The sequence below is a fragment of the Plasmodium chabaudi genome, assembly GCF_900002335.3.
Source record: "Plasmodium chabaudi chabaudi strain AS genome assembly, chromosome: 8".
Classification (NCBI taxonomy): domain Eukaryota; phylum Apicomplexa; class Aconoidasida; order Haemosporida; family Plasmodiidae; genus Plasmodium; species Plasmodium chabaudi.
In genome coordinates, this window is record NC_030108.2 from 67601 (window position 1) to 95488 (window position 27888).

Consider the following 27888-nt stretch of genomic DNA (forward strand, 5'->3'; position numbering starts at 1 on the left):
ATAATAATTCAATTTATTCATGTTTTATAATTATTTTATGCTATTTAAATATTATTTAACAAAACCTTATAGTTTCTATTTTTTGTCAACTTGGATATATTCTCAGAGGCTGATATGTAATAGTTTTATTTATAATATTTATTTATCCCATACAATATGAAATATATTATTCTGTTAAGATCAAATAAAATATTCATATTGATAATCATGCCTCCAGTAAACACGTTGTATAAAAACATTATATTTCACGAAAATATCGATTTATCATCATGGCCAAATCTTAAATCGCAATTTAATTAGTCTATTAACTTTTTATTTTTGTCATATTCACTAAACATATATTATGACACCTTTAGTATTAAAAACTATATTACATGTATTTTGGCATATGTCAATCAAAGAGACAAAAATATAGCAAATAATTTAAATATAAAATGCTATAATATAGGAAATATATTTGATTAATTCCATCGTTTTGGATACAAATATAGAGAAAATTGAGTTATAATTTTGTTTATAGATATTACAACACTAAATATTTATAATAATGAACGAAAAATAATTTGACTTATTATTATTTAAAATTTATATAGTCTTTTAAATTCAGAGTCATAAACTCTGATTCCTAAAATTCAATCAAATCATAATCCAGAACCGAAATTCATGATAATTTCAAAGATGATATATTCTTTTAATAATAAATCTTATAAGTTTCATAAAATAATATCTTACACAATTGTATCAAACTATAAAGTTTTATCTTAAAGTAAATAAGCATGTATCACTTCATAGTATTGCACACAACATTTATATTTTATAATTCAAAATAGTAAATCAACTTATAAAAGTATATATGTAGTATAAAATTGGACATATATTTACGAAATATAACACATGGATTCTATACAACATAATTTTTTTTACATTATTATCATCTATTATAATCAACTATGATGCATAAAACAGTAATGCTAATTTAATCACTGCATACTGGCATATTACACCATAAAAATATTTCATAATACTTATATGCTATTTTATGTTAAGCTCATTTATTATAAATTTATTAAATGCCTAATTGGGAATAATATTGCTTTCCTTTATTCATCATCATGATGATGATTTCTTTGCTAAAAAATAAAAATAAAGATTAGTCCATAAGTAATAAAAGCAGCCATTAAACATAGTTATGCATAAATTGTAGGACACAAAATGTTTATTAAAAAAATTATATACATAATTTTTTAAATGCTATAATTTTTATAATATTACCTGGTGGAGTCTTTTACGGGAATTATAATACATAATAAAATAAAATAATAAAATGCCTAACAAAACACCTTGTAAGAATCTAGGCTCAAACACTATTGAAAATAAGCCACTGTTAGATAACATATGTGGTTTAGAATCGTCGCCAAGAGCAACGACACCATATGGAACAACTGGTGTAAATTCTGCCATTATAGCATTTTTTTAAATTACAATAATATTTTATATTAATCACTTTCCAATATAACAAAATAAGCCCTATATTTGAAAAAAATAATAATCAATGAATTTAACAATATATAATGAATATAGTAATAATATGTATAATACAATAGACGTTTATATTTATCATGTTTATTTTTTGTTTTAACTGAAGTATTGCTAATATTATAAATGCATATATTGTCAAATAAATACTAAAATTAGAACAAATATATAATATAATATGCTTAATTATGGGTTTGGTATTTAGTAATGTTTATGTTTTTTTACTTTTATCGTTAAACTTAACACATAAGCATTGCAATACAAAATGCATTTACACTATAACACATTTTTATTACGTAAGAAAATTAAGAAATAATATTTTTTTACTAAATATTTAATACTATATTAGCTAATTAATTAATATATAATTACTGTTGATATAATTTATAATTATATGTAATATACACACGTTATTAATATTATATTTATTGGTATTACTATTTATTATAGATGTGGGGGCAAATTTATGTCTTCCGTTTTCCTTCGCTAAAAATGTATTTTTTTAATATCAAGGTGAATATCAATGAAGAAAATAAGCAAAATGTTAATGAAAATATTTATGTGATAAAATTACTGTATATTAACGATTCGTTCTATTTTAAAAATTGTTCTGTTACTATATATTATTACACATTTCATATAAACACAAGTTTTCATATAATTGTATCATATAAAATATATATTTTTTTAACCCTTAATATAACAAATACTTACCTTTTGATTTTTGAAAATATATTAAAATAATTGAATCTGCTAACTTTTATAAACAATTTGATTTTTTAAGTTATTTTTAATATAAATCATGTTTTACAAATCATTAATATATTTTTTTAACATTATTTTATAATAATAAATATATTAAAAATATAAGATAAAAAATACACTTTAGTATTCATGTAATCTTTTCACTCATTTAAAATAAAAACAAAAATAAGTAGGTAAAACTTAATTTTTTTCTGAATTAAAAATATTTTCAAATATCAATAACTAGACTTTTTATGATAATAAATGCACATATATAATTTAGATCATCTAACTTATTAAAATTATTTATTATATTTTTTTACATCGGGTTCTATTGATCGGTGTATAATTAATCATGTGTGTGTAATTCAGATGCATACTTTATTGTATTGCAAATATTATATAATTTTATATGAAACTATATATATAATATATATTTATATATGTGCTTTCATAATAAATGATATTTAAAGCACGCTTTTCATAAAATATAATTATTTTTTGTTTTAGTTTTAATAATAATAAAAATATAATATACTTATTATGGTAACATTAAAAACAATGTTACCAAGCTAAAACATGAAATACTGATCCAATTTTTTTCTATTTAGAACATTAAAATACCCCTAATTGAAAGAATATATGTATATACTATGCACAATTATAATGAATAAAAATAAATAATTATTTCTCTATGTTCAATTTCCTTTTAAATCCTTCCCATATGATTAAATGTTTTTAATAAAAAATGCATACACGCCAAAACAACCATACCACTGTCAGCATTACACTTAATTTCTATTATGTTTTTATCTTTTAAAACTTTCAGTTTTTTTTATAAAAATTGTATATTGTGTTACATATATTATCGTATTCTATAAAAATCCTATAACAAAATTTTTTAATTTTTACAATTAAATTAAAACCCCATAAGCAAATATTAAATATATATATATTACTAGGAATAATAAAGAAAGCATCTATATATGGTCAAATACTACTAATAATTAATATCGCCAATTGTAAATGCTATAAATTATAATTAAAATTTTTATATGCAATATACATAGTTATATATGTTGTAAAATTTTAATAGTTCATACAATTCACCAGTAAATATATGCACATATATTATATGAAAAGTAATTCATTACATATGAGATACTTTAATATCTTTTAATGAATTTTATGATATACACACAAAAAATATATATAAAAACGTAAAAATGTCAAAGGTAAATATTCGATATTTTACAAAGTTTCACACTATTTCCAAATAATTACTATGAAAAAATATCACCTACAATATAAAGACAAAGAAAACCTATATAAAATAATGCATGAAAAATGAATTCGTTAAAAACCAAATGAAAAATATGTGTTAATATGCATTTAAAATTATCCTTAAGGTGAGGATATTTTAATATATTTATTTGGGATTTTTTTTTGGGATGCCGAAAAACTAGCCAAATAAAATGCTTTTAAAGTTACTTATGAAAATATTATAATTATATTAAAATAGGTTATCTATATCTTTTAGCTAAGCATTAAAATATATTAGACACAAACAAAATGGTGATAATGGATTGTTCTAATAAAACATAAATTTATATGAAATAAGCTTTATAATATTTTAAAATTTCTTATATAAAATACATATAAATAGGGGAATACTGGTGTTTTTATATACCATAGGTATTGTTTTTTTTTTGTAGCTATTTTTTTTATGGATGTATATATTTTTTTGAATAGCTACCTTATTTTCCTTTGGAACTTTTTTTTTGTATTTTAGCTATTTATGATTTGCAAATAAATATATTTTTTTTTTTTTTTCTTTTTTCTTATATCTATTTTAATATTATCAAAACATATTATATATATCTTTTTAAATAGCCTTTTTTTATATCACCATTTTTTGGTTGTAAAGCTATTTTTTTTTTTTGTTGTTGTTAATCGGCTGGGTAACTTTTTGCCAATTTTTTTCAATTATTTTATAATTTATAAATTTAAATTAAATTTAATTTAATTTTAATTGATTTTATATTTATTTTTAAATATTTAATTATATTTTATTTTATATTTATATATACATTTTTTGTGTCTTTTAAAATTTTTTTTACATTTTTATTTTCCATTTTAATTTTTTTGTGAGACTTTATAACATTATTTTATTTATATTTTTTCCGTCTATACAATAATACAATTAACTTTTTCGTGTTTAATATATTTGCAAAATTTAGAAAAAATGAATATTTATGTATCCCTTTTTTTAATTATATTCTCAACAATCAATAATGCCTATTCCGTTGGGCTTAAGGGTGGAACTGCTAAAAATCACCCAATAAATACAACATACACAGGCAAACAATATAAATCCTTATCACATATTGACGCACTATGCGGTGATTCCAAAAACTTTGTTTGTGAAACAAAATATATTTGTAAAAATGGAAGCAAAGGAAAATATTGCTCTGAAGATGGCAATGAAACAGGTAGTGGGATAGAAACGGGAGGTGGAAACGAAACTGGAAACGGTAACGAAGTTGGAAATGGTAATGAGACTGGAAATGGTAATGGAACTGGAAATGGTAATGAAACTGGAAATGGCAACGAAGTTGGAAATGGTAATGAGACTGGAAATGGTAATGAGACTGGAAATGGAAACGAAGTTGGAAATGGTAATGAGACTGGAAATGGTAATGGAACTGGAAATGGAAACGAAGTTGGAAATGGTAATGAAACTGGAAATGGCAACGAAGTTGGAAATGGTAATGAAACTGGAAATGGCAACGAAGTTGGAAATGGTAATGAAACTGGAAATGGTAACGAAGTCGGAAATGGTAATGGAACTGGAAATGGTAATGGAACTGGAAATGGCAGCCATGGAAGAAAATCTCCAAGGGAAATTTTAGAAGAATATAAAAAAAGAAAGCAAGGTATAATTGCAGGATATTATGGATCATGGAATAGCCAAGGAGTTAGTGGAAAGCAAATGACTCATTCCAATCCACACGTATCTGTAATTTATATATCTTTTGCCCGTATAAATATGTACTATGATGCTTCTAGACCATATAATGGACTTCAAAAATTTTTACAAAAAAAGCATGGACTAGAATTTGAAACATATGGTATGATGGCTAATGAAATTCAACGTATAAGAAAAGCTCGCCCCGATGTAATTATAATTTTATCCTTAGGAGGAGAAACATACATGCTAGATATAACAAAAGAAATTGACTATATTCCTCAAATAGTAAACATGGTTAATAATTTTGATTTAGATGGTGTCGATATTGACTGGGAACCAAATGGAAGTTTTAACAATTTAAATGAACTCGCCTATTCAAATTATTACATTAAATTAATTGATTTAATAAGAAGCAATATTTCAAAAGATAAGCTAATTTCCATATCTGGCTCATCAAATGCAGCATTATCATGTGTATCAGTATGGGAAACATTTTGTAAAGATGACGAATCCCCATATAATACACAGTATTTATCAGAACAAATGAGTACAAATGGTGAATTATACAAAGCAGCAAACATGCTATCTACAGGAACATTTGTTAATGTTTTTAATACAGCAAAGGATAAAATTGATCTTGTTTTTATTCAAACATATAATTTAGAAACATCAAACCCAGATATCATGCTTGATATGTATTTATCTCATTTGTATTATGGAAAAAAATATGATATAACGGTTTTCTTAGGTTTTTCAATAGAACAGAATAGAGGTGGATTTAGTCCAGATAACAAAAAATTAGTAGAATTAGTATCAAAAGCTATACATGACAATAACCATCAATTCAACAGAGCCGATGGTGTAGGAATTTGGCATTTATTTATGAAAGAACAAATACCTAATGGATCATATGATCTAGATGGTTTTGTTGATAATGCATGGAGCCATTTAAATCCAGGAATAAAATCACCAATAGATATAGTTTCAACCCCTAACCCTGATGATTGTAGCACTATAGATAATTATGTGCAAGGAGTCGTTATCCCAAATTTAGGAGTATATGTTAAACACAATGATGCTATATGGGTAACAAGGTCATATTCAACACGTGCACCTGGTGTTGACAGATATGAATGGAACTTAGTAAAAGTATGTTATGAAAAAGCATGTAATAATGAAGCTGCACATTATTATAACGTTGATTATCCAACAGGAACAAAAGTCATTTGGAAAGGAGAAGCATTCGTTATTAAACAATGGCATGGAGGACCACCAGAAGGTTCTAATCTTGGATCATATGACAAATTAGATGCATCCAGTTGCCCAGGATTAGCAGAATGGAATATAAAACACCCTCATAAACCAGTTGAAGTAGAAACCCCATATGAACAAGAACGTGATGGATAAATACAAATATTTCTCACATATTATATTTGCAACAAATTAATGTAAGCAATTCATAAAAAAAATAAATATTTATTGGTATATTTTATTATAACATATATTATATACATATAAATATCCGCATGAAAATTAATATTTATAGTTGTGCTGTGAAATTGTATTATTATAAATCAAAAAATGTATTACTTTTTTGTAACATAAATAATTCGTTTCTCTACAATAAATAACTTTTTAAAGAATATAACATTTGTAAAAATTTAATTTGTCTTAATTCACATTTTATAATTCGTTTTACAGTATTGTGTTACGTCATTTTTTGTATTATTTTTTTTTTGAGTCGCAAATTATAGCCACATTGCATATATTTGGAAATTATTAACACATAAATTTTTAAGTAAAATAATAATAAAATAATTAAATCGTTTGTATTATGGCAAAATAAAATGAATAATTATATTATCATATTTTATAATTTAAATGAATCTCGGCACTAATATTTTTCATATGTTTCATATCATAAAGTGTTGTTGCATCAGCAATGGCCTTATATATTTAACTTATAATAGAATAATAGTTATGCACAATGTATAATATATAAGCTTTTAATGCAATAAAATATATAATGATTGAAATTACATTATCCTTTATATAGTAAATAATTGGATGGTGTAAAATAAAAGACAAAACAGTTTTCATATATGATGCGTTAATTTTATATATTAATGAATATGCAGAGTCTTGTATTGTTTTTCAATATAAAAATGCTATCGATTTTGGAGCCCCAAAATATAGCTTATACACATAAAATATGTGACACCATTTTATTATATCATTAGGAAAATAATGTTTACTCTTCGATATATTATATGTATAGATATAACTATATATTATCTATGTATGCCTTCATTTAAGCTAGAAATGCTTTTATGTTCTTGCAACATAAAATGTTGTCAAATAATAGCATATCCTGTTAAATATATGTTTATAAAAAATATATATATTTCCCAGTTAGCATTTAACCAATTAATAAATAACTCCTATATAAAAATGAGAGTAATTTACCAATTTATTCGAATAAAATACATATTAAAAAATATAAAAATTTTAATAATTTTTTTTAATTATTTAAATAAAAATCATTATATAGTTCACAATAATTGTTACAATATCCTCCAAATATTATTATTGATAACTATATTATATTAATAATGTTTTTTTTAATGTAGAAAAACATGGACGACCGGGGTATCGATCCCCGTACCTCTCGCATGCTAAGCGAGCGCTCTACCACTTGAGCTAGCCGCCCTCATCTTATACTAATGAAATTATATATTATTAACAGAATACATTTACAACGCATTATATAATATTATGCTTTCCAATTTATATAAAGATACATAAGTTTATAAATATGTAACTTTATTCATATATTTAATAATTTAAACCAATATATACAATTTTTGATATATTTAAATTTTAGGGGTATAGTAATCATAATAAAAAAATGTATGCATGCTGATATTTAAAAAATTATATATATCAAAATTTTAAATAACTCATAATAAATATATTTTTTATATAATTAAAAAAACATAAAAATGCTCATTTAATACAAGGAAAAATGCCTTAGTTCATTTATTTTTTAATATGCCTTTTTTAAAGGAAAAAATATATGTAATCATTATTTTGAAATTATATTAATATGGCATTTACTATAATAAAATATACCGATGATAGCTCAGTTGGTAGAGCGGCAGACTGTAGTTGTAATGGTTATCTGTTGGTCACCGGTTCGATTCCGGTTCATCGGATATTTTTATTTTATAAAAAAAAAAAACTTTTTAATTTTACTTTCACCTTAATACTTAAAAAAAATTATTAAGTATTTATTCTTGTTTAATATAAACAATTTATTCATATATTTAATAAATATATATTATATTTTAATAAATATATATTATATTTTATTATATATATATTATATTATAATAATATATAGCGTAAAAACACTCTTAGTAATATATACTTTTTTAAATAAATGAATTTTCCTATAATAATAACTTCTTTACTTGAATACTTTATTTCCGGAATTTTTATATAAAAATTATTTTATTTATATAATATTATTAAATGATTTAATATGCTTATAATTTGATTTCTCTAATTATATTAATTATTTTGATATAACGGTTAAAAATTGGGTATTCCATCCGCATAGGCTTGTGTGTGTGTTATTTTTATGAGTGATTAAACTTATTCATGTTAAAATCCTAATTTTCGTAAATTTGTTTGATGTGATATCTATGATAGTTTGATGCATGTATTTTTAAATATTTTTAATAAAATTTAAAATATAACTTGAGTCACATTTATTGTGTCTTTCGTATTGTTCCATTTAATTTAGTAAATTAGCAAAGATAATATTAAGTTGACACTAAATAATTATAAATTCTATGAGTGTGCCTCTATATCGCTTTTATTATATTACTTGCATAGTGGTATCGTAATATACATATTCATTAGCTATGCTATTTTCAATTTATAGATACTTATGTGGGCGAAACAATTTTTAGTATATATATATATATATATTAATGGATTTACTATTTAACAAATTTCTATATTATTTTCCCATTTTGTGAAAAATAATTGTATATTTACAATTTAAAGAGTTAATAAAAGGGGCAAAAAAATAAAAATCAAAATAATGAAATAATAATAAAAAAAAATGTGACTTATAAATTTACTAAATGAAAATTATTTTTCCCATCACAATATTGAAAGTTTTAATACTTTTTAATATCATGCAAACTATGAACATTAGTTCATATAAATGTATGTATATACATCTAGTATATATAACGCTTTAAACGGAAAATGCAATTCAAATTAAGCATCTTGTAATAAAATTGTCTGAAAAACCTTTAAATTTAACTATATAGATTTTTCCATTCATTTTAATCCTCTAGTATTCATAAGCCTTTATTATTAGGACGGGTGGGTTAATATGAATTTATGAATACCATGTATTCATTAAGTGAAACTAAAAAAACGAAATAAAAAAAATAATAAATAAAGGAATAAACAGCACAAAACAATATTATGTGAGAAGAATATACACACAAGTATATATATTAATGAATAAAATTATTGTTACTTGTTCCTGATGAGTCTAAATCAACTTTTGTAAAAAAATTTATGAAATCTGATTTTTTCATATATTTTAAAACTGATATAATTTCCTCGGCGTCAATTAAACCTTTAAAAAATTTGAGAAAAACAAACAATCAAAATGTTTATATTGTACTTATCTATGTTGCATGTATATATCAATTAAAAATGTTTCCAATTTGTTTTAAGTCATGCATATTAATATCCTCATCACTTTATGTATAAACACATTGATATATCCTTCGTTGCCACATTTGGACGCATATAAAATCTTACAACATATATATTTGCAATTGTATATGCTATTGTTTTTAATAAATTAATCGTGCTATATAATGAATACAGTCGTTTTTATTATATATATAGGTTACCATCTCTATTTATATCATATTCGACAAATTCCATATAAACTTCTTCTAGTTCTTGTTTAGACATATTAGGGTTTGCGCCACCTCCTGTCCCATTATTATCATTTTTCTGCTAAAATATAAATTAAAGATATAGCAATATTTAAAATCACATATGTATATCAACTTTGTAGTTTATATGTACATTAATATATTTATGTAACTAGATATTAGGCTTTATTATATTACAGTAGATTTTATTTCATCCCAGAAAGATATAAACATAAATAAGAGGGCGCTCGCCTTTAAGTAAAATCGTTTCATTATGACAAAATCAAATTAGTTGTATATTTAAAAAAGTATGAATAAAACAAATAAATTATAATGAATATAAAAATAGCACAATTGATTAACACCGTATATAATATTCTTAGCAAAACATATATATCAAAATTCTCCTAAATATTTATTAAGTTTGTATATGAATTGTTTTATTTTTAGTCTCGCTTTTATCTATTTTCTGAAACATTTGTTATTGGATGTAACCAACATAAAATTTCAATGTTTAAAATGGTGAGAGGAAAAATAATAAGACATAATGCATATATGCTGCATTTATATATTTCATTTTTGCTTGGGTATCATTTCTTGATTATGTCAAGTATTTTACTTCCATACAATGCTTTCTTAACTAACACAACAATAATCTTTATGTATGTATATTTAGCACACTTTGACTTATCACAATTTCGTAAAACAATTATTTCACTAATTCCTCTCAAGTACACTTTATGTTTTTTAATAAATAAATATATATTAAAAATTAAATCACATAAAAATTTAAGAAAAAAAGTGTATATAAATTTCAATATTATAACAATCTGGACATTTTTAAAATAATATATTTTTATTTCTTTGCATAAATTTTGAGCGGAAAAAATTGTTTATTTTTGGAGTTACCTATTTAAATGCAAGCATACACAATATATAATATTTTTCTTAATTATTCATTTCTTTATTCTTAACCACATAAATTTATTTTTATCATATTTACTAATGCGTAAATATACATATAAATATTTTTGTTTCTTAAAAAAGTTTTTTTTTCATAACATTACTTGTATATCACATACAGAGGTAATACTCCGTGTTCATTTGTATGCATCCCTTTAAACGCATATCGTATTATTCTCATCCAATGACCGCCAAAGGCTTTTTAAAATATATACGTAAAATAAATTAATATAAAAATAATAATAGCATAACAAAAAAGGAAACTTTTATAATAAAATAGGAACATATATATTTCCTATTTAAAATCTCACTTTTTTGGATACCCTAGGGTACTTATTTTTTCTTCTATAATTAAGAGATATATTTACATAATAGGAAACACATACACATATAAACCACTCTATATTATTATATTTATATTTTTTGTCATATATTCCCCGAAATTACAAGTGTAATGTAAAATTACTTATCCAACTTATGCATATGCATATTCTATACTATATGCTTTTATGTGAAAAAAAATGAATAAAATAAATAATGTGATATTATATATAGAAAATATAAATCAAAAACAATGGAAATTAAAGAAAAACAAGATGACCAGGTGTTAATTTTTGACACAACAAATAGCATAAATCATCTCACAGGGAACGAATTTTATTTTTTTTCTAACCATGACGCAAAAGAACATAAAAAAAATTATTCCCCGAATTCCCCACACAAGGAAACATATCAAAACAATCACACCACAAAACTTGCTGTAGATATAAACAAAAAGAATAACAATGTAGAAACTTCTGAAAAAAAAAATGATAAATATGGCCAAAGGGGAAAAGAATCAATTAACAAAAACAAGAAAAATGATCAAGATAAAGAGACCAAATTGCATCCATTAAATGAAACATGCAACCGTAATACCCATGATTATTTGTTTTCAAAATGTATGGATAAAAAACGGACTTACGAAGAAAGAGAAAGGTTTGTTTTTGAGCAAGAATATGGCAAAGTTACTAATATATATAATGTAGACGACATTTTGAAAATTATAAACAATTTAAATTCGATCAGAAAAGAAATTGAAACTGTAATATATAAAAAATTAGAAAAAAGATATAAAGATTATCTTATAAATTCAGTTAAAATTAGAGAGATAGAAAATTACATATCGAATATTAACGATTTAGTAGTCGATAATATGAATGAATTAAAAGTGATACAAGATAACAAATATAAAGAGACCTTAAATATAATAGAATTAGTTAAAAAAAAAAAAAAGAATCAAAAAATCAATTCAGTTATTTTAATTATTTATATTATCTCTATTTTTGATAAAATCATTTTTAGAAACATCTTAAAAAAAAATTATGAGTATGCATCTTTAGTATATTACGAGATGTCTAATTTAATAAATGATAATATTAAATTATTAAAAAATATTAATTGCATACGTGCATTAAAAGAAAAAATGTCTTCAGAATACCTAAATAGATTAAAACAAAAAAACCAAACAGATTTCATTGAGTTTTTATTTTCAAATAATTCTAAAAAAAACTTGGGAATACAAATACAAGTTTCTTTCAAAATATATTACCTGATTTATAAGTCAAAATCTTCAAATTTTATTGAGAATTTATTAGGTTATGTATATCAGTGTTTTCGGAAAATTTCGAAACAAGTTATTCTATCATTTGTAATTATACAAAAAAAAAAGGATACTTTTAAAAGCGTCCTCTCACAAAACGAAGAAGAAAAAGAAAGAAGCAGAGACAGAGAAATGGAAAAAAGGGAAGCATCTAATGAAGAGCTAAAAGAAGAAATTATATTTTTAAGTGGCAAATCCATAAAAACAGTTGACAGCGAATTAAAAAATACTTCTATATTGGAAAATACTAACAAAAAAGTATTAATGGAAGGGGCATTAAAAGAAGATATACATAAAACAAATAAAAATTCAAGTGATATAGAATTAAAATATATTGATGATTTGAAAAATATGAAAACATTTAAAAATGCACATAATAATAATGACGCACAAAATATACACACTGATAAATACGAAATAAATAATCAAAGGGGAATAGTGCGCCCATCAGAAAATATTAGTGATCTAAATAATGCATGTGAAAACGAGATAAATCAAAACCAAGATGAAGATAATTTGTTGTTTATTCCCTTAAATGAATTAGTTTATAAATTAAATGAAAAAGATAGTTATATCTCAATGATCAAAATTTATGAAATCACATTTGATATCCTTAACAAATATGATTTTATCATAATATATTTATTAAGTTGCTACAAAAATTATGCATCAAAATTAGTAAATAAGGATGAGACAAATAAAAAAACGGATTGGGATGAAAAGAAAGAAAAAGTTATTCCCATCAATTATGAAAACCTTTCCCCACAAAATTGCACTAAAATACACCATGATCTAAATTCTATAAAATACAATGACCATAAATATGGTAACTGCGAAATGCTAAACAACAATAAAACAAATTATGGTCATAAAATTCAGAAAGAAAAAACAGAGCAAGGCCAAAAAGATAATGCTGATGATCTTAATTTTAATTTCTATGATATGCTAAATTTTCATAAAAATAAAAAATATAATTCATTTTTTTCACAATTTTCCAAAAATATAAATTCGTATAATTCGCCATCAGACATCCTTTTTATGAATTATAATAATGAATGTAACAATAAAAATAATAACTATTCATTTTTGGACAAATATTCAAATATAAAAGATCAGATAGAAAATTATTTAATGGACCAAATAACTAAATATGAATACTGTGAGGAATATGCTAACTTTTCTCGAAAATGTGCAAATATATTCATAAATTCAAAAAATAAATTTTTAAAAAATATAGAAAAAGTAATAAAAACAATTGTTGAAAATATACAATTCGATAATTTTGATTTCAATTATGGATTAGGATTTGTAGTTATTACTATTATTTTTTGTATTCACTCTTTTCTTTTTGAAAATGATTGCTCAAATAAATACATATACAATTTGAAAAAATATGAATTAAACGCAACCCACCCAAAACATCACGAAGACACCAAAAACCCCAATTCTAACGAAGAAGCATGCGAATCGAATGATGCAAATATGGTTCTAAATAATAGCATGACAAATAAAAACGAAAAAGATAAAAGCAAAAACTTGAAACACTCATTGAAAGAATATTTTCTCAACGAAATTCCACGTACAAATATTTTTGAAAAGGAAAACATAGATATTTTTTATAGCATAATAGAAAGCAATATAATTTTTAAAGAAATAGAAAAAAATATTAAAAATAATCTTTCAAAAATACTTTCCATAAATATTCGAAAATTAAACAACGCTATTAATAATGATACCTGGGTAAGAATACCAACTATAAGAAATCAGTCTATTTTAAAAAAAAAAATTAAACTTTCGAGTGTTATATTGTATTATAAAAAAATATTTAATAATTTTTTAAATATTCCTTTTTCGGAAAACCCATTAATGAATTTTAATTTCGAAACATTAGAAGAAGATCTTTGCTCATATAACATATTAAATGACCCTTTGGAAGGGGAAATAAAATACAACAGTTATTCAGAAAATAATATTTCTAACCAAGTATCTTCTGGGAATACTACTTTAGAAAAACGGAACACATATCAACCTAGTGATACAAAAAATTTGGAACAAAAAAGTGAAAAGAAAGGTGCACAAAATAATGTCGATAATAATGAAGAAGGGAAAAAAGAAAACCTACACCATTTAACAAATGATAAAAACAAAATATATAGTATGAAAGATTTTGAAATTGTTAATTTTGATATCGTTTCATCATACTCTACAAATATGCTAATATCAGTACTTCAGAAATACCTTGAACTTAATGAATTATTACCCAATTTAAGAGATGAAATTCATAATAATATTTTTAAAACAATTGATTTATATATATATATGTTATGTTATTATTTTATGAAAAAGGAAACAATTGATGAACTTATAGTTGATCCAAAACAATGCAATGAAAGACTTGGATTAAATTGTATATATTTTATTATAAAAAGACAAGAGAAATATAAAGAACTATATACTTTCTTAACTTCTTATAATCATGAAATTAAAAATGAGCAAAATCTATGCACCCTCGAAAATATTAATATAAATAAAAGTAATCTGCCCCCAACACAATCTAGCGTAGACAATTTGAACAGAAATAATATTACAGATAATAAAAAATATCTTTTCCGTTTAAATAATTATTCTAAAATTTATAGTTCTACTTCGGCATATGCTATTTCTGAAAAAATTGTATCTATAGAATCATTATATTGCTTAATATCAAAATTAAAAGAAGACGTAATAAAAATGGGTCTTTCAATAAACGAAGAGAATCCAAATTGCAATCCAAGTAATAAAGATAAAAATAATATATTCATTTCATTTTTAAATGATAAATTAAAAATTGTAGAGGAGCTACGAATTTTAATATATTGTGATTCTTTGTTTGGAATTATTGACAGTAATAACTATATAAAAGAGGTATTAAAAATAGTCAATGACACTTACAATAATGAAAAAGAGAAAAAGAAAACAACAAATGATGATTTAAATTTAAAAAATAAAAACTTTAAAATGAATTTAAACGAATATATGAATTTATATTTAAATATATTAAATGATGGGAAAAGGAAATTAATGTTTTCGTGTGAAGGAGTTGCATCAATTGTTATTCATTATTTACTTTGGAATTTAATCAATTATATATTTAATTTAAATAATATAGAAATTATATATAATATAAAAAAGGAAATTATTCCTATAATAAGCAGTTCTAAAAACATTAAAAAGCAAACAAGTCACAGTAATTATAGACCCCAAGAAAATAATAAGTATATGCCTACACCCAAAAGTGGCAATACTCTATTATCACATAATCATTATTATAAACGCACAGTAACACCTTTAAATAATAGATATGGGAAAAGTGAAAATCACACAACACACAATAATCAATATGAAGATAATTACACAGCAGAACATTTCATAATAAATACATTAAAATGCTTTTTTTCGACAATATCTAATTCTATAATACAAAATATAAAATTCTTTGAAAAAGAAATTGAAAATTATCTAAATAAAAATAATAATGCAGCAATACAAAATACAATATATATGAAATTTTTTAATGATTTAAAAAATTCAACTGATAATTCGAGACACAATTTTTATTATATATATTTGTCTAATGAAGTTAATTATTACGATCAATATTTAGATTTACATTTTTATAATTTAGAAAAGCTCGATTACTTAATAAAGAATTGTAACCCCGATTTTTTTCAATATAAGCATATACGTTCTATCATTATGAAGTATCATCATTTTAAAATGATCCCTGATAATTACGTTGCAAGTTATGAAATGGGTATAATCAAATACATACAAAATAAAACTAAATCAGTAAATTCGTAAATGGAAAAATCTAAATCAAATGACAGAAATATCCACAAGTATAATGTGTGTCAAAATATGAAGACTAATAAATATACATGCAATAAAAAACACATACAATTTTGTATGTTATAAGACGCACATTTTACATTAATGTCGTAGAAATATAATAATTATACAACTTTAAAACAGGATATTATCATATATTTCCTTGTAGTTCCTATATTTTTTTTTATTGTTTTTAAATATTTGTGATATAATTATATGTGATTATATTTATTAATTCAGTGTTATAATTTATTAACATTTATTCATATATTATGATATTTTATAATTTTTCCGTATCTTATTATAGCATATATATTAAGTTATATGCTTTATGAACTATTATTATTTTATTTTTTGGTAAATTCAAATTAATATAAACTGTATACGTATTTTTGTGGGGGCAATTTTCCCCTTTCCCTTAAAAATCCACGATTTGTATAATATAAATCATAAATTCTGCTTATACCTATTTATTTTCTTATTCCATTTTTGCACTAAATTATAAAATGATGGCCTGAAAAATAAATAATATTATTATAGTGGATAATATATTTGTTTTATATAATTATTTCATAAATAAATGAATAAAGAAAAGAAAAAAACTTTTAACTTTATGAAGATTCACAAATTTCGTATCATATAAAACTCTGCGAACATATACATATAAATTAGCTAATTAATATTTATGTAAATACTAAGAATTATTTTTTAAAGAAATAAGCAATTATTTTGTTCCTATATTTTTATAATTTTTGCGAAAAAATTATAATATATAATATATGCATGATATAATGAATGCTTATAAACCTGAAAATGAAAACCCTATATTATATAACACAAACACGGATGAAAAAAAGGATACAATAAACGAACAAGCAATTAAGGACAATATATATCATTCAAGTGATTTGTGTGACTTACATTACGAAGAAAATGAAATAAGTGTAGATGAAGTTTTTGATTTATTAAAAGACATAAAAGATCCTGAGTATTCTTATACATTGGAAAATTTAAAAATAATAGAAAAAAAAAATATTAGTATAAATCGTGAAGAAAAAACAGTTACTGTTTATTTTACTCCAACAATACCAAATTGCTCTTTAGCAACACTTATTGGATTAATGATAAATATTAAATTACAGTTTTCTTTGCCAAATATATTTAAAACGAATATATATGTATACCCAGGTTCACATAATTCTGAGCAATCCATTAATAAGCAATTAAATGATAAAGAAAGGATAGCAGCTGCCATCGAAAATACCCACTTATTCAATGTTATAAAGTCAAGCATAACATATAACCACCCAGTCATTAATTTCTAGACATTATAAGTATGTAAAATATCACTGAGGAAAAACAGAGGAAATGTGTAATACAAAAACAACATAGTATACAAAATTTATAGTGAAAAATCAATTTAAATACTCCTAAAAAGATATAATATATATTAATTATAACAAAACCAATTAAGCATTGTTATTTGAAATGCAAAACATTTATGACCAATATTAATTATTAAACTATTAATTGTTTTAGTTTCATATAAGCCCTTCTTTCCTGTGTAGCCCCTATGGAAAGATATATATACACATGTTTCATAATTTATTTTCTCATTTTTCATGATAAACACTGGTGATTTTTTTGTATTTTTATTTTTTTAATAAAAATTGAACGCTCATATTCCTTTAATGACGTTAAATTTTTAAACTTTTACAAATATAAAAGTCCCAAGGGGGAATCTAAATATAAACAATTCGTATATATTTATCTAAACATATTTCCTTATAAAAATCGCAAAAAGTAATGTAAAATTAAATGAATGACAAAGGTGTTTGTGCATTTATATTAAAATTTTTTTAAATTGTGTTTGTGTTAAAATCAATGTAATATTAAAGAAAGTTTGGATAGTATACTAAAAACTATATAACTCATAAGGGAGTATATGCACATTCATCCAAAAGGAACTATGCGCAAATATTTAAATATAAGCATGAAGATTAAAACATAATTAAATTGAATATGGTTAAATTAATGGACATTTAATAAATAAATGATGAAATAATTATAAGTGACGTAAAACAACAATGCAAAATATGCATACATCAAGGGGATTATAAATATCTACTTATATGTGTGCACATATTTTTGTTACATGCGTAGTTGCATTAGAACTAAAAAATTGTAAACAAGTGAAATTATATATTCCTTGCCAATACTAATAAAGAATTGTCTTAAATTTGCAATTTTGCATTATATTGAAAAATTTATTATATTTTTGTAATATAAATAATACATAGAAGATGGGGCAAGCAGCTGCACTGTGCTAGAGTTATCTACAATTGTTAAATCATTTGTATTCTCTTTCACAATATCTGTTTTTTCATTTTCTGTATTTATAAAATGCTCCCAATTGTTTTTTATTTCGGAAATTTTTTTTTGGTGTTTTTCTTTTTTTTTATCCCTTTCTGTTGTAAACTTATCAGTATTAAAACAAACGATATTTTCTTTTGAAAAATCATAAGATGATTCATAAAAAAAATATCTTGGGTTATTCTTATAATATCCCGTATATAATGTAGGGAAAAAACAAGATGGGTGTATTAAATTTTGTATGCATATTTTATTTTTTACAAATATATTTAAATAAATAATAATATACCTCCATATATTATCTTCCAAATTGGCATATTTTGGCTCTGCAATTTCTATTGTATCAAATTCATTGTCTTCTTCAATAACCTCGATATTTGAATCTATTAATTCAAAATCAGGCATAAAAAAACTCCAATTATTTAAATGCTTATTTTTTAAAACCAAAATGTTATTACCTGCATTAGATAAAGAAACTAGCATGTCATAGCATTTAACCCACTTTATAGCTTTAAATCCTTTATATGCAGAAATATTTACTTTAACAGCATTTTGAAAATCCATATGTTTTAAGTTATAAATATATAAAGTGTATAATCCCGATTTTAAAGATATTACTAATAAATAGGATTGTTGTATATCTCCACTAAAACAACATACTTCATGTACTTCTTTTTGAATAGGATTATAAATTGTATGATATAGATAGATTTTATCAATGTAACTATATATATGTTTATCAATTTTGTCATTATTTATTTTATCATTCACCTTGTTTATGCCATTTGTTTTTATATTTACAATCGATTCTTCCATTTTACAATCTTCTTTCTCAATTTTATCATCACATGATATATGTTCCTTATTTTTAACCGGCAGAGAGCATTCAATATTATATTTGTAATTAATTTTATACAGAAAAACTTTATCTGAAGTTCTAACACATATCATATTCCCCTTTTCTCTCATAACAATTTCTAATGGTGTTACTATTCCTAAATATATTTTAAATAAATATTTTAATTTTAAATGGTTTTCACAAATAGTTAATCCCACACTCTTAATAAAATTATTATATGCTTTATATACTTCATTTGATATATTTTCAATTTGTCCATACACATTATCATTACTCAAAATATTATTTTTTTTCTTCCCATTTGCTTCTTTAATATCACTATTCTTTATATATCGTAATTCAAAAACGAGTATATATGAATGAGTGCCTACAAATATATAATATTTGTTTTCATCTAATTTTCCATACCTTTTAATATTTTTAAAAATATTGTTATTTTTTAATAAATCACATGGGTATTTAAAGTAGTCATTTTTTCCCATTTCAGAATAATCAAATAAATAATAATCATTATATTTTTTAAATATTCTCATTTCGTCAGTTTTTAAATTATTTTCATTATCAATATATTCTTTTAAAATATTATCTAAATTATCATATATATTTAATGTTGTTGGCAATTCCTTAAATCGTCTTTTACATTTTTTTTTATAAAGACATACAGAAAAACAAGTATTCTTTAACTTTTTTACATATTTACGATTTTTTTCATAATTTTCATAAAACATAATGAAATGCATATAATCATCTTTGGTATTATCCAAATTTATATCACAACTTTCTGTTTTTTCCACTTTTTCACACTTATTTATATTTCCGTGTTCTCCATTGCACTTTTCTACACCCTCATCAAAGTTGTATATATAATTTTTATTATCGTCTATTTGAGCTTCCGAAACGGTGGTTCCTTCTCTTTCGTTATCTTTTCCTTCATCATTTTCAATTATTTCATTTTCTTGACTATCATCTATATTTTTCGTTAATCCTTTTCCAGATATTTTTTTAGCTTTCGATTTACTTTTTGTACAAGCACCATCTTTCTTCGTGTTTAAATTACCTTCTCCTGTACTTTCTTGAAATGTAGCACTCATTTGATCAAGAGAAATTAATGGGAATGTTTGATTTATGTCAATAATAAAGTTGTTCATGTATCTATTATTTATATCATTCTTATCATTATTCATTTTTTTTTTTTCAACATACATTCTTGATATATATGGTATTTGTTCTTTTAAACACAAAATGATATCTATTATATATATTGTCCTTTTTTCATTATTATTATCTATATATATTTTTTTTTTTATATTTACACACTTAATATCGTGTATCTCAAAATTTCTAACTGTTTTAATATTTAGATTTTTGTAAATGTCGTAATATTTTTCAAATAATTTTAAATGATCCATTTCTTCTATTGTATCATTATTATAAGCAAAATTCGTTTTTATTTCATCATTATTTTTCAATTTATCAAAATTGTCTTTGGATTTATTTATATCATCATTTGAACCATTATTAGCATCATTTTGGGGCCCTTTATTTTCATTTTCTTTATACAAAAGATAAAAATACTCAGAAAAAAAGCATGGGAAAAACAATTTTTCCGAAATAATGGTTTCAATTCCAATACATAGATATAATAAATCAATATATACAATTCTAGTAATTGGATAGTTGCAAATTTTATATATGTGTAAATATCTATTCGATATACATAACAAATATTCATCATTTTTAATAAATTGAATTTTTTTAATATAATAATTTTCATCTTTCGAATTATCTTCTGGATTTTTCTTATTAGTACCTATATCATTATATTTCCCTTTGGTGTTATTTGGATTATCTCCCAATCTATTTGCATGCTTGTCGGTTTGCTTTGACCGTTTTTTTACTTTCTTAATTTTTTGTTCCTTTATTGAAGCATGTTTTCTTTTATTATTTATTTTTATAGAATAATCATTAACAGGGCAATCATTATCCACTGAAAGTTGACCACATTTGTTTACATTTGTATCATCGTTATTTAAATTGTTAATTATGTTTTCATCATCATTTTCACTTTTTGTAAAATTTTCATCATTCATATCATTTGATTTTTCATAAGTATTTTTATCATTGTTACTCATTTCCTCACTTTCAAGTCTTTTCCCTTCTTTTTGAGAAACCTCATCATTGTTATCATATTCTTTGCCAAGCTCGTATTTGGAAATCTCTTTGACTAATATATCTTCTTCTTCACTTGTTTTTTTATTCCCTTCATTATCTTTTTCATTGTAATAATTATATTGAACTAGCAAAGTTCCAGTTAATATATTAAAAAAATACAGAGATGTTTTTGTGGATGCTACCAATAAATTCCCACTTGAATTTACATCGAAACATAAAAATTTTTCATTATCAATATTTTCGAGCTTGTAAAATACATCCTGCAATATATTTTTGTTGATTTGTCTATTATAAAGATGATTTATACAAATATCCATTATACAAATATGGTATCATTTTTTTTCTTATTTATCCTTTTTTCCCCTATTACATACCATTTGAAATACAATCACTTTCCTTTATTTATGCAAAAATAAGTATACTCAAATATACACATCAAGCCAATTATATATATACTAGCATGAATAGTATATTGAGGGGCCTTTAAATGTACTATTATTAAAATAGTTCTTTTACTAATGTATGCATATATATTTATTCCGTTTATGTTGAATTATGTATAGATAATCGAATATGTTATCGTTGTGTGTAATTAAAAATTGTTAAAGATATTTTGTGGAAAATAAAAATATGCATATCATAAATTTTCAAAAATTTAAGTGTTTATAAATAACATCGTTAATATCATCAGGTTTTAATTATTATTATGCATTTATTCACAATAATGTAATGAGTTAAAATAATAGAAGCCATAAACAAAGTAAAATGAGTATATGCTATGTGATGTGTATTTTTACCATTTACTTATAATAATTTATTCGGTTTTATTCATTTTTTTATTTCATTTTTCATTTATAAAATTGTTTTCTTATATATTTTATTAAAAAAGAGATGAAACGAGAAGAATTGGTAGCTCTTCACAAACTTATAATTTGGAAAATAGCAATTTAAAAATGTAATATTTATTACACTAATAAAAAATACACTTTTTGTGCCTATTTTGTTACCAATTTTTATTTCCAAAAAATCAGCGAAAATATTTATATTTATATCCATGGAACAAATTTTAAATATCTACACAAAATAAGGGAAAGCAAAGATTAAAAATATAATTATGCCTAAACGCAATCAAAAATTTATACGCTTATTATATATTTATTATACGGCAAATATGTATTTTAGTGCATAATTCGCCTGTTCCCAATACGTAAATTTTCTTGTATCTATGAATTTCAGTTATATGAAATATTAACAAAATTTTTACCACAAATAATTGACATTCTTTTCAAACATTTCTTTAAAAAAAATTAAATATTTTTTTATTCATTAAATAATCAAATAAAAATGTTTTAAAAAAATCCTTTGATTTTTTCTACATATTAATATTCTGTTTAATCAAAAATATTGTATATAATTAAACAATAAAATAACGCAAGTTTTATAATCATTTAATTTTTTGATTTTAAAATGTTTACTTGAAGAAAAAATGAATCAACAATATTTTAATCCTTTTCAGTGAATTTAATTAAAAATAATAAGAAAATATTGTTTTTTTTAATATAATTTTGCTTCAAATATATATTATAATGAATTGTTGATTCTTTCTATATATATGCATATATTTTTTTGGGTATAAACATTCATGTTGTTTAATAAAATGTTTATTTTTAAGAGGAACTTTTCTAGATTTATAAATAACAATACGCCAAAGAGGGGTGTACGAAAAAACCTGCATAGAAATGTAACACAATATAATTCTATGCCAAATAACCTTCAAAATCAACATTATGGAAATCATCCAATAGCTAGATCTGGCGGGGGACTGTTAAATACTTTTTATGAAAGCTTTATATATGGATGTGGTTTTTTTTTAAGTAACAGAGTGTTAGATCAAATATTTGGTCCCCGCACATACGATACCTTTAGCAACAATATGGACAATTATCCAAATGATAATACAAACGCATATTCCAATAATAATTATAACAATTATCCCAGTGAACATTTTAATAACGATGATCCATCCATTAATGATAATGATTTCCAACAAGACATTGGTTTGGACGATGATATATTTGATATTTAAAAAAGTAAAATGAACTTTCAAAATAAAGATGGGTATAACCAGGAAAATACTCAAAACGATATTTCCAAAAAAATCAATGAAATATAAAAGGGATATTTATAATTGTAGACGCGCATAAATATTTACCCTTGTGATGCTATATTATATTGGGTTATATAAAATAATTGAAACCCCATTTTGCACCATATTGATTTTAAAATTTATTTCAGTTTGTTCACACCAATGCCACACATAATATATAGTATATAATAAAATGAAGTATATTTATTTTACTATAATATTAGTGTCTTATGAAATTAAGCCATATCATTTGCCAAACAATCAATAAAGCATCATATATACCATTATTTTTGTGTATTATAAAAATTTATTTGACATTATTTTTTGCCAAACATGTATTTCATAAAAAATCTATAACCAAAATGGAATGAATTCAATTATATAATTTTGTTCCATTTTCTTTTGTTTTTTATTATTGTAATTCAGCTTATTTGTATTCTTTTATCCAATTATAATATTATTCAACCTATATGTGAATTTATGTATATATTTATTATTTTATTTTTTTTTTTGTCTGAGTATGTTATGCTTTAATAATAAAATACATAAACAAATCCACAAATAAATTTTACCACTTTACATATGTACATATATGTGCACATGCATTTTTTTTGTATATTTATTATTTTGATTAAACCACCATTAACCACAAAAAAACGGAAAATACTAAACAAATTATAAAATAAAAACAAAAAACAAATATATAATTTATATTCTAAATAAAAGGGGCATCATTATATGTCAGAAATAATATACATATAAAATATATTGCAACTTTTTAATAATAAACAAAATGTTCAAAAAATTATCTTAATGGTATATAAAAATAATATGAAATTAGACACATATAAAACAAATTCATATCTCATGAAAAAAAATACGATTATATCTTCTTCCTTTTTTTCTACATAATTTCTTTTAACATGTCTTCGTCCAAGTTATTAGTATCATCATAATCGTAATTTCTTTCCAAATTAACATATTTTTTTTTTCGAAAATGAAAAATTAAATTATTTTTGTCAAACCTCTCTAAATACAGATATTTTCCACATGAAGAAATATCCCGTATATTGCACAAAACAACATCGCCGATATTTTTGTCATCAAAAAAATGAAAATCATTTTCCTTATCATTTAAATATCCAACTAATATATTATTTTTATAATTATAAATTGCTTTATTTCTATTTACAAGTGTGGGTGATGCATTTGAAAAAATGTTATTATTTACACTTTTTAATAAATATTTGTAAATGCTGATTCTTCTATTATTTTTATCATATATAGAACAATATTTCTGTGATAAAACATTTTTAAAAACAATATTTTTAGAGTTTAAATTAAAACGGAATGTTATATTTTTTGTACATTTATTTTTTTCATATATATATGCATACACACTTTTCCCTATAGTTAAATGATGGTTATATATTATCTCTTCATTTATATTTAATTTATTACACAATGAAGTAATAAGTTTATCATTATATTTCTCATAATTATTTTGATGAAATTCGGTACTACTACCTTCTTTTCTATATCTTTTTTTAATAGTATCGTTATAAAATAATTTTGCATTTTTCATATATAAAATTTTATTTCGGAAAGTAGACAGTGATATATATTTTTCGATTAATTCATTCATTTTATAACAAATGTTATATCCTTCCAAATCTTTATATTTAGAAAGTAATTTGTGTGTGCATGGAAATATGTATAAAATGTGTACTAATTGCTTTTCATAATTTAGTAATTCATTATTATTATCAACACAATTATATATAGACATAATTTTATTCTTACATTGAAAAAGTTGATTATCTTTTTTATTAACATTTGAAGGATCATCTTTTCCTAATTCTAAATATGCTTTTTGTTTTTCTGGGCATTTTTTACTTTTATTGTTCCCACTCATATTTATTCCAATTCGATACTTTTCATCCCTACTAGGAAACTGCTTGTATTCATAAAATATTGTTTTATTATATATATCTGGAAACAATATACTAATCACTTGATAAATATTGTTTTTTATAATTTTAAGCTCATACATAGACAATATATTATGGTATAAATGATGTAGATCTATAATATTAAATAAATTTATTTTTAAAAATTTATATAAAAAAGAAGACAACTCAACTGAGTCTTCATATATTATTTTAATGTATTTTTTTTGAGAAAATACTTTTTCCAAGGAATTTTTTATTTCTTCTTTTAGAGTATTTTTTCGATGTTTATAAATCCGTCTTAGTATATTATTTTTAATTATATTTTTTATACTTTCCTTCTTCCCTATTTTCCTCCTTTTCATCTCAATAAGTTCCATGATCTTTTCGTAATAAATCAACTCCTTGAAAATGTTAATAAATGACAACAGGAATACACAATTTGGCAAAATAAGATATAATTCATAAATAATTTTCCCATCCATTAAATCTTTTAAATTTTTAAAAATATAAAAATAATTTGCATTTATAGAATTAATATTTCTATTTTCAGGAATATAAATGCCAATTATGTTTTTTTTCATAATGCTCATTTCACCATTTTCATTTGAACATAATTGAAAGACAGAATTCAGATGTTTACAGTTGTTGTTATCATAATTAAGATCCTTATTTTCATTTATTACATTTTCTTCCCTTTCGACTTCTGATTTATTTTTGAAATGAAATTTATTCCATTCATTATATATTTTTTCAAAGTTACTATCTTTATACAAATATCCCGTTACATCATTATTTCCAAAATATTTTTCAAAGCTATCCTTTTTTTCGTTATTACCATTGGAATATATATTTTCAATATAGCATATCATTTTCTTCATATCCTTAATCGTTTTTATATTCAACATACCTATTTTTGTTGAGCTAAATCCTGCCTTTTTTCTATTCCAAGCATCCACATATTTGTTCCGTGCTATCATATTCCTTTTTAATGGTGAACTAAAGAAATTTATCATTTTGCTTTTTTTCCCAATAATATTTATCCTGCTTATAATATACAAATTGCTTCATTGTAATATACAATAAAAAGAAACGATATATCTATGTATAATAAGAAATATATATACATATTTTATGTTATGTATACATATTTACTATCACTTATTTATCCTCCTTATACCCTTCATTCCATATTCATTTATTCTTGCATTATCTAAAATATATATGTCACTTAATAAGTTGCATACATTTTGTTAGCCTTTAATAAGTCCATAGAAACTTAAATGTGTACATGCTGCAATATTTATCAAATGCTATTTACATTATATTTTGTAATACATAATTCTATCACCTTTTTTAAATTAATTCGATTTTAAAAAATTTCTATAAATTTTCATGCATATTGCATTTATAGAAAAATATAAATTAAAAATGTTCTTACTATTTATAACAATTTTTATAGAATAAAAATTAATGTTACAGTATGATTTTTAAAAGTTTAATATGCAAAAACATTTTCTTATTAAAAAAAAAAATACATGAAAATGTGCATAATCATATAATATGGTGATGTATATCTAAGTGAAAACTTGTATATGAGCGTTCTATATCACAAATGTTATTTATTTTTTTATAATAAGAACGTCTATATTTTTCTTCTTACTTTTATAACCCCAAAACTATATGCGCAAAT

The 27888-nt window shown here is 22.4% G+C and overlaps 8 protein-coding genes and 2 non-coding genes across 10 annotated transcripts; 5 read left to right on the forward strand and 5 right to left on the reverse strand.

Moving 5' to 3' along the window:
* Nucleotides 1–1100: 1100 nt before the first annotated feature.
* PCHAS_0800700 (conserved Plasmodium protein, unknown function) lies at nt 1101–1461 on the reverse strand (the record flags this gene model as incomplete). Its single annotated transcript, XM_016797780.1, has 2 exons — nt 1101–1130; nt 1273–1461. 2 exons carry the CDS (start codon nt 1459–1461, stop codon nt 1101–1103), a joined length of 219 nt encoding a protein of 72 aa, XP_016653703.1.
* Nucleotides 1462–4525: 3064 nt separating this feature from the next.
* Nucleotides 4526–6658, forward strand: PCHAS_0800800 (chitinase, putative; the record flags this gene model as incomplete). Its single annotated transcript, XM_734341.2, has 1 exon — nt 4526–6658. The coding sequence occupies one exon, from the start codon at nt 4526–4528 to the stop codon at nt 6656–6658; it is 2133 nt and encodes a 710-aa protein (XP_739434.2).
* A 1230-nt stretch (nt 6659–7888) lies between these two features.
* PCHAS_0800821 lies at nt 7889–7961 on the reverse strand. The gene has a single exon. It is a non-coding gene; the product is annotated as a tRNA-Ala (tRNA).
* Nucleotides 7962–8382: 421 nt separating this feature from the next.
* On the forward strand, nt 8383–8466 carry PCHAS_0800841. Its single transcript has one exon. It is a non-coding gene; the product is annotated as a tRNA-Tyr (tRNA).
* A 1191-nt stretch (nt 8467–9657) lies between these two features.
* PCHAS_0800900 (centrin, putative) lies at nt 9658–10497 on the reverse strand (the record flags this gene model as incomplete). Its single annotated transcript, XM_016797781.1, has 4 exons — nt 9658–9698; nt 9813–9914; nt 10198–10306; nt 10423–10497. 4 exons carry the CDS (start codon nt 10495–10497, stop codon nt 9658–9660), a joined length of 327 nt encoding a protein of 108 aa, XP_016653704.1.
* A 1264-nt stretch (nt 10498–11761) lies between these two features.
* Nucleotides 11762–16669, forward strand: PCHAS_0801000 (conserved Plasmodium protein, unknown function; the record flags this gene model as incomplete). The annotated part of the gene is made up of 1 exon (XM_734698.2): nt 11762–16669. The coding sequence occupies one exon, from the start codon at nt 11762–11764 to the stop codon at nt 16667–16669; it is 4908 nt and encodes a 1635-aa protein (XP_739791.2).
* Nucleotides 16670–17487: 818 nt separating this feature from the next.
* Nucleotides 17488–18021, forward strand: PCHAS_0801100 (cytosolic iron-sulfur assembly component 2, putative; the record flags this gene model as incomplete). Its single annotated transcript, XM_727658.2, has 1 exon — nt 17488–18021. The coding sequence occupies one exon, from the start codon at nt 17488–17490 to the stop codon at nt 18019–18021; it is 534 nt and encodes a 177-aa protein (XP_732751.2).
* A 928-nt stretch (nt 18022–18949) lies between these two features.
* On the reverse strand, nt 18950–22417 carry PCHAS_0801200 (conserved Plasmodium protein, unknown function; the record flags this gene model as incomplete). Its single annotated transcript, XM_737926.2, has 1 exon — nt 18950–22417. One exon carries the CDS (start codon nt 22415–22417, stop codon nt 18950–18952), a length of 3468 nt encoding a protein of 1155 aa, XP_743019.2.
* A 1325-nt stretch (nt 22418–23742) lies between these two features.
* Nucleotides 23743–24186, forward strand: PCHAS_0801300 (conserved Plasmodium protein, unknown function; the record flags this gene model as incomplete). The annotated part of the gene is made up of 1 exon (XM_737927.2): nt 23743–24186. The coding sequence occupies one exon, from the start codon at nt 23743–23745 to the stop codon at nt 24184–24186; it is 444 nt and encodes a 147-aa protein (XP_743020.2).
* A 964-nt stretch (nt 24187–25150) lies between these two features.
* On the reverse strand, nt 25151–27211 carry PCHAS_0801400 (conserved Plasmodium protein, unknown function; the record flags this gene model as incomplete). The annotated part of the gene is made up of 1 exon (XM_016797782.1): nt 25151–27211. The coding sequence occupies one exon, from the start codon at nt 27209–27211 to the stop codon at nt 25151–25153; it is 2061 nt and encodes a 686-aa protein (XP_016653705.1).
* Between the last annotated feature and the right edge of the window lie 677 nt (nt 27212–27888).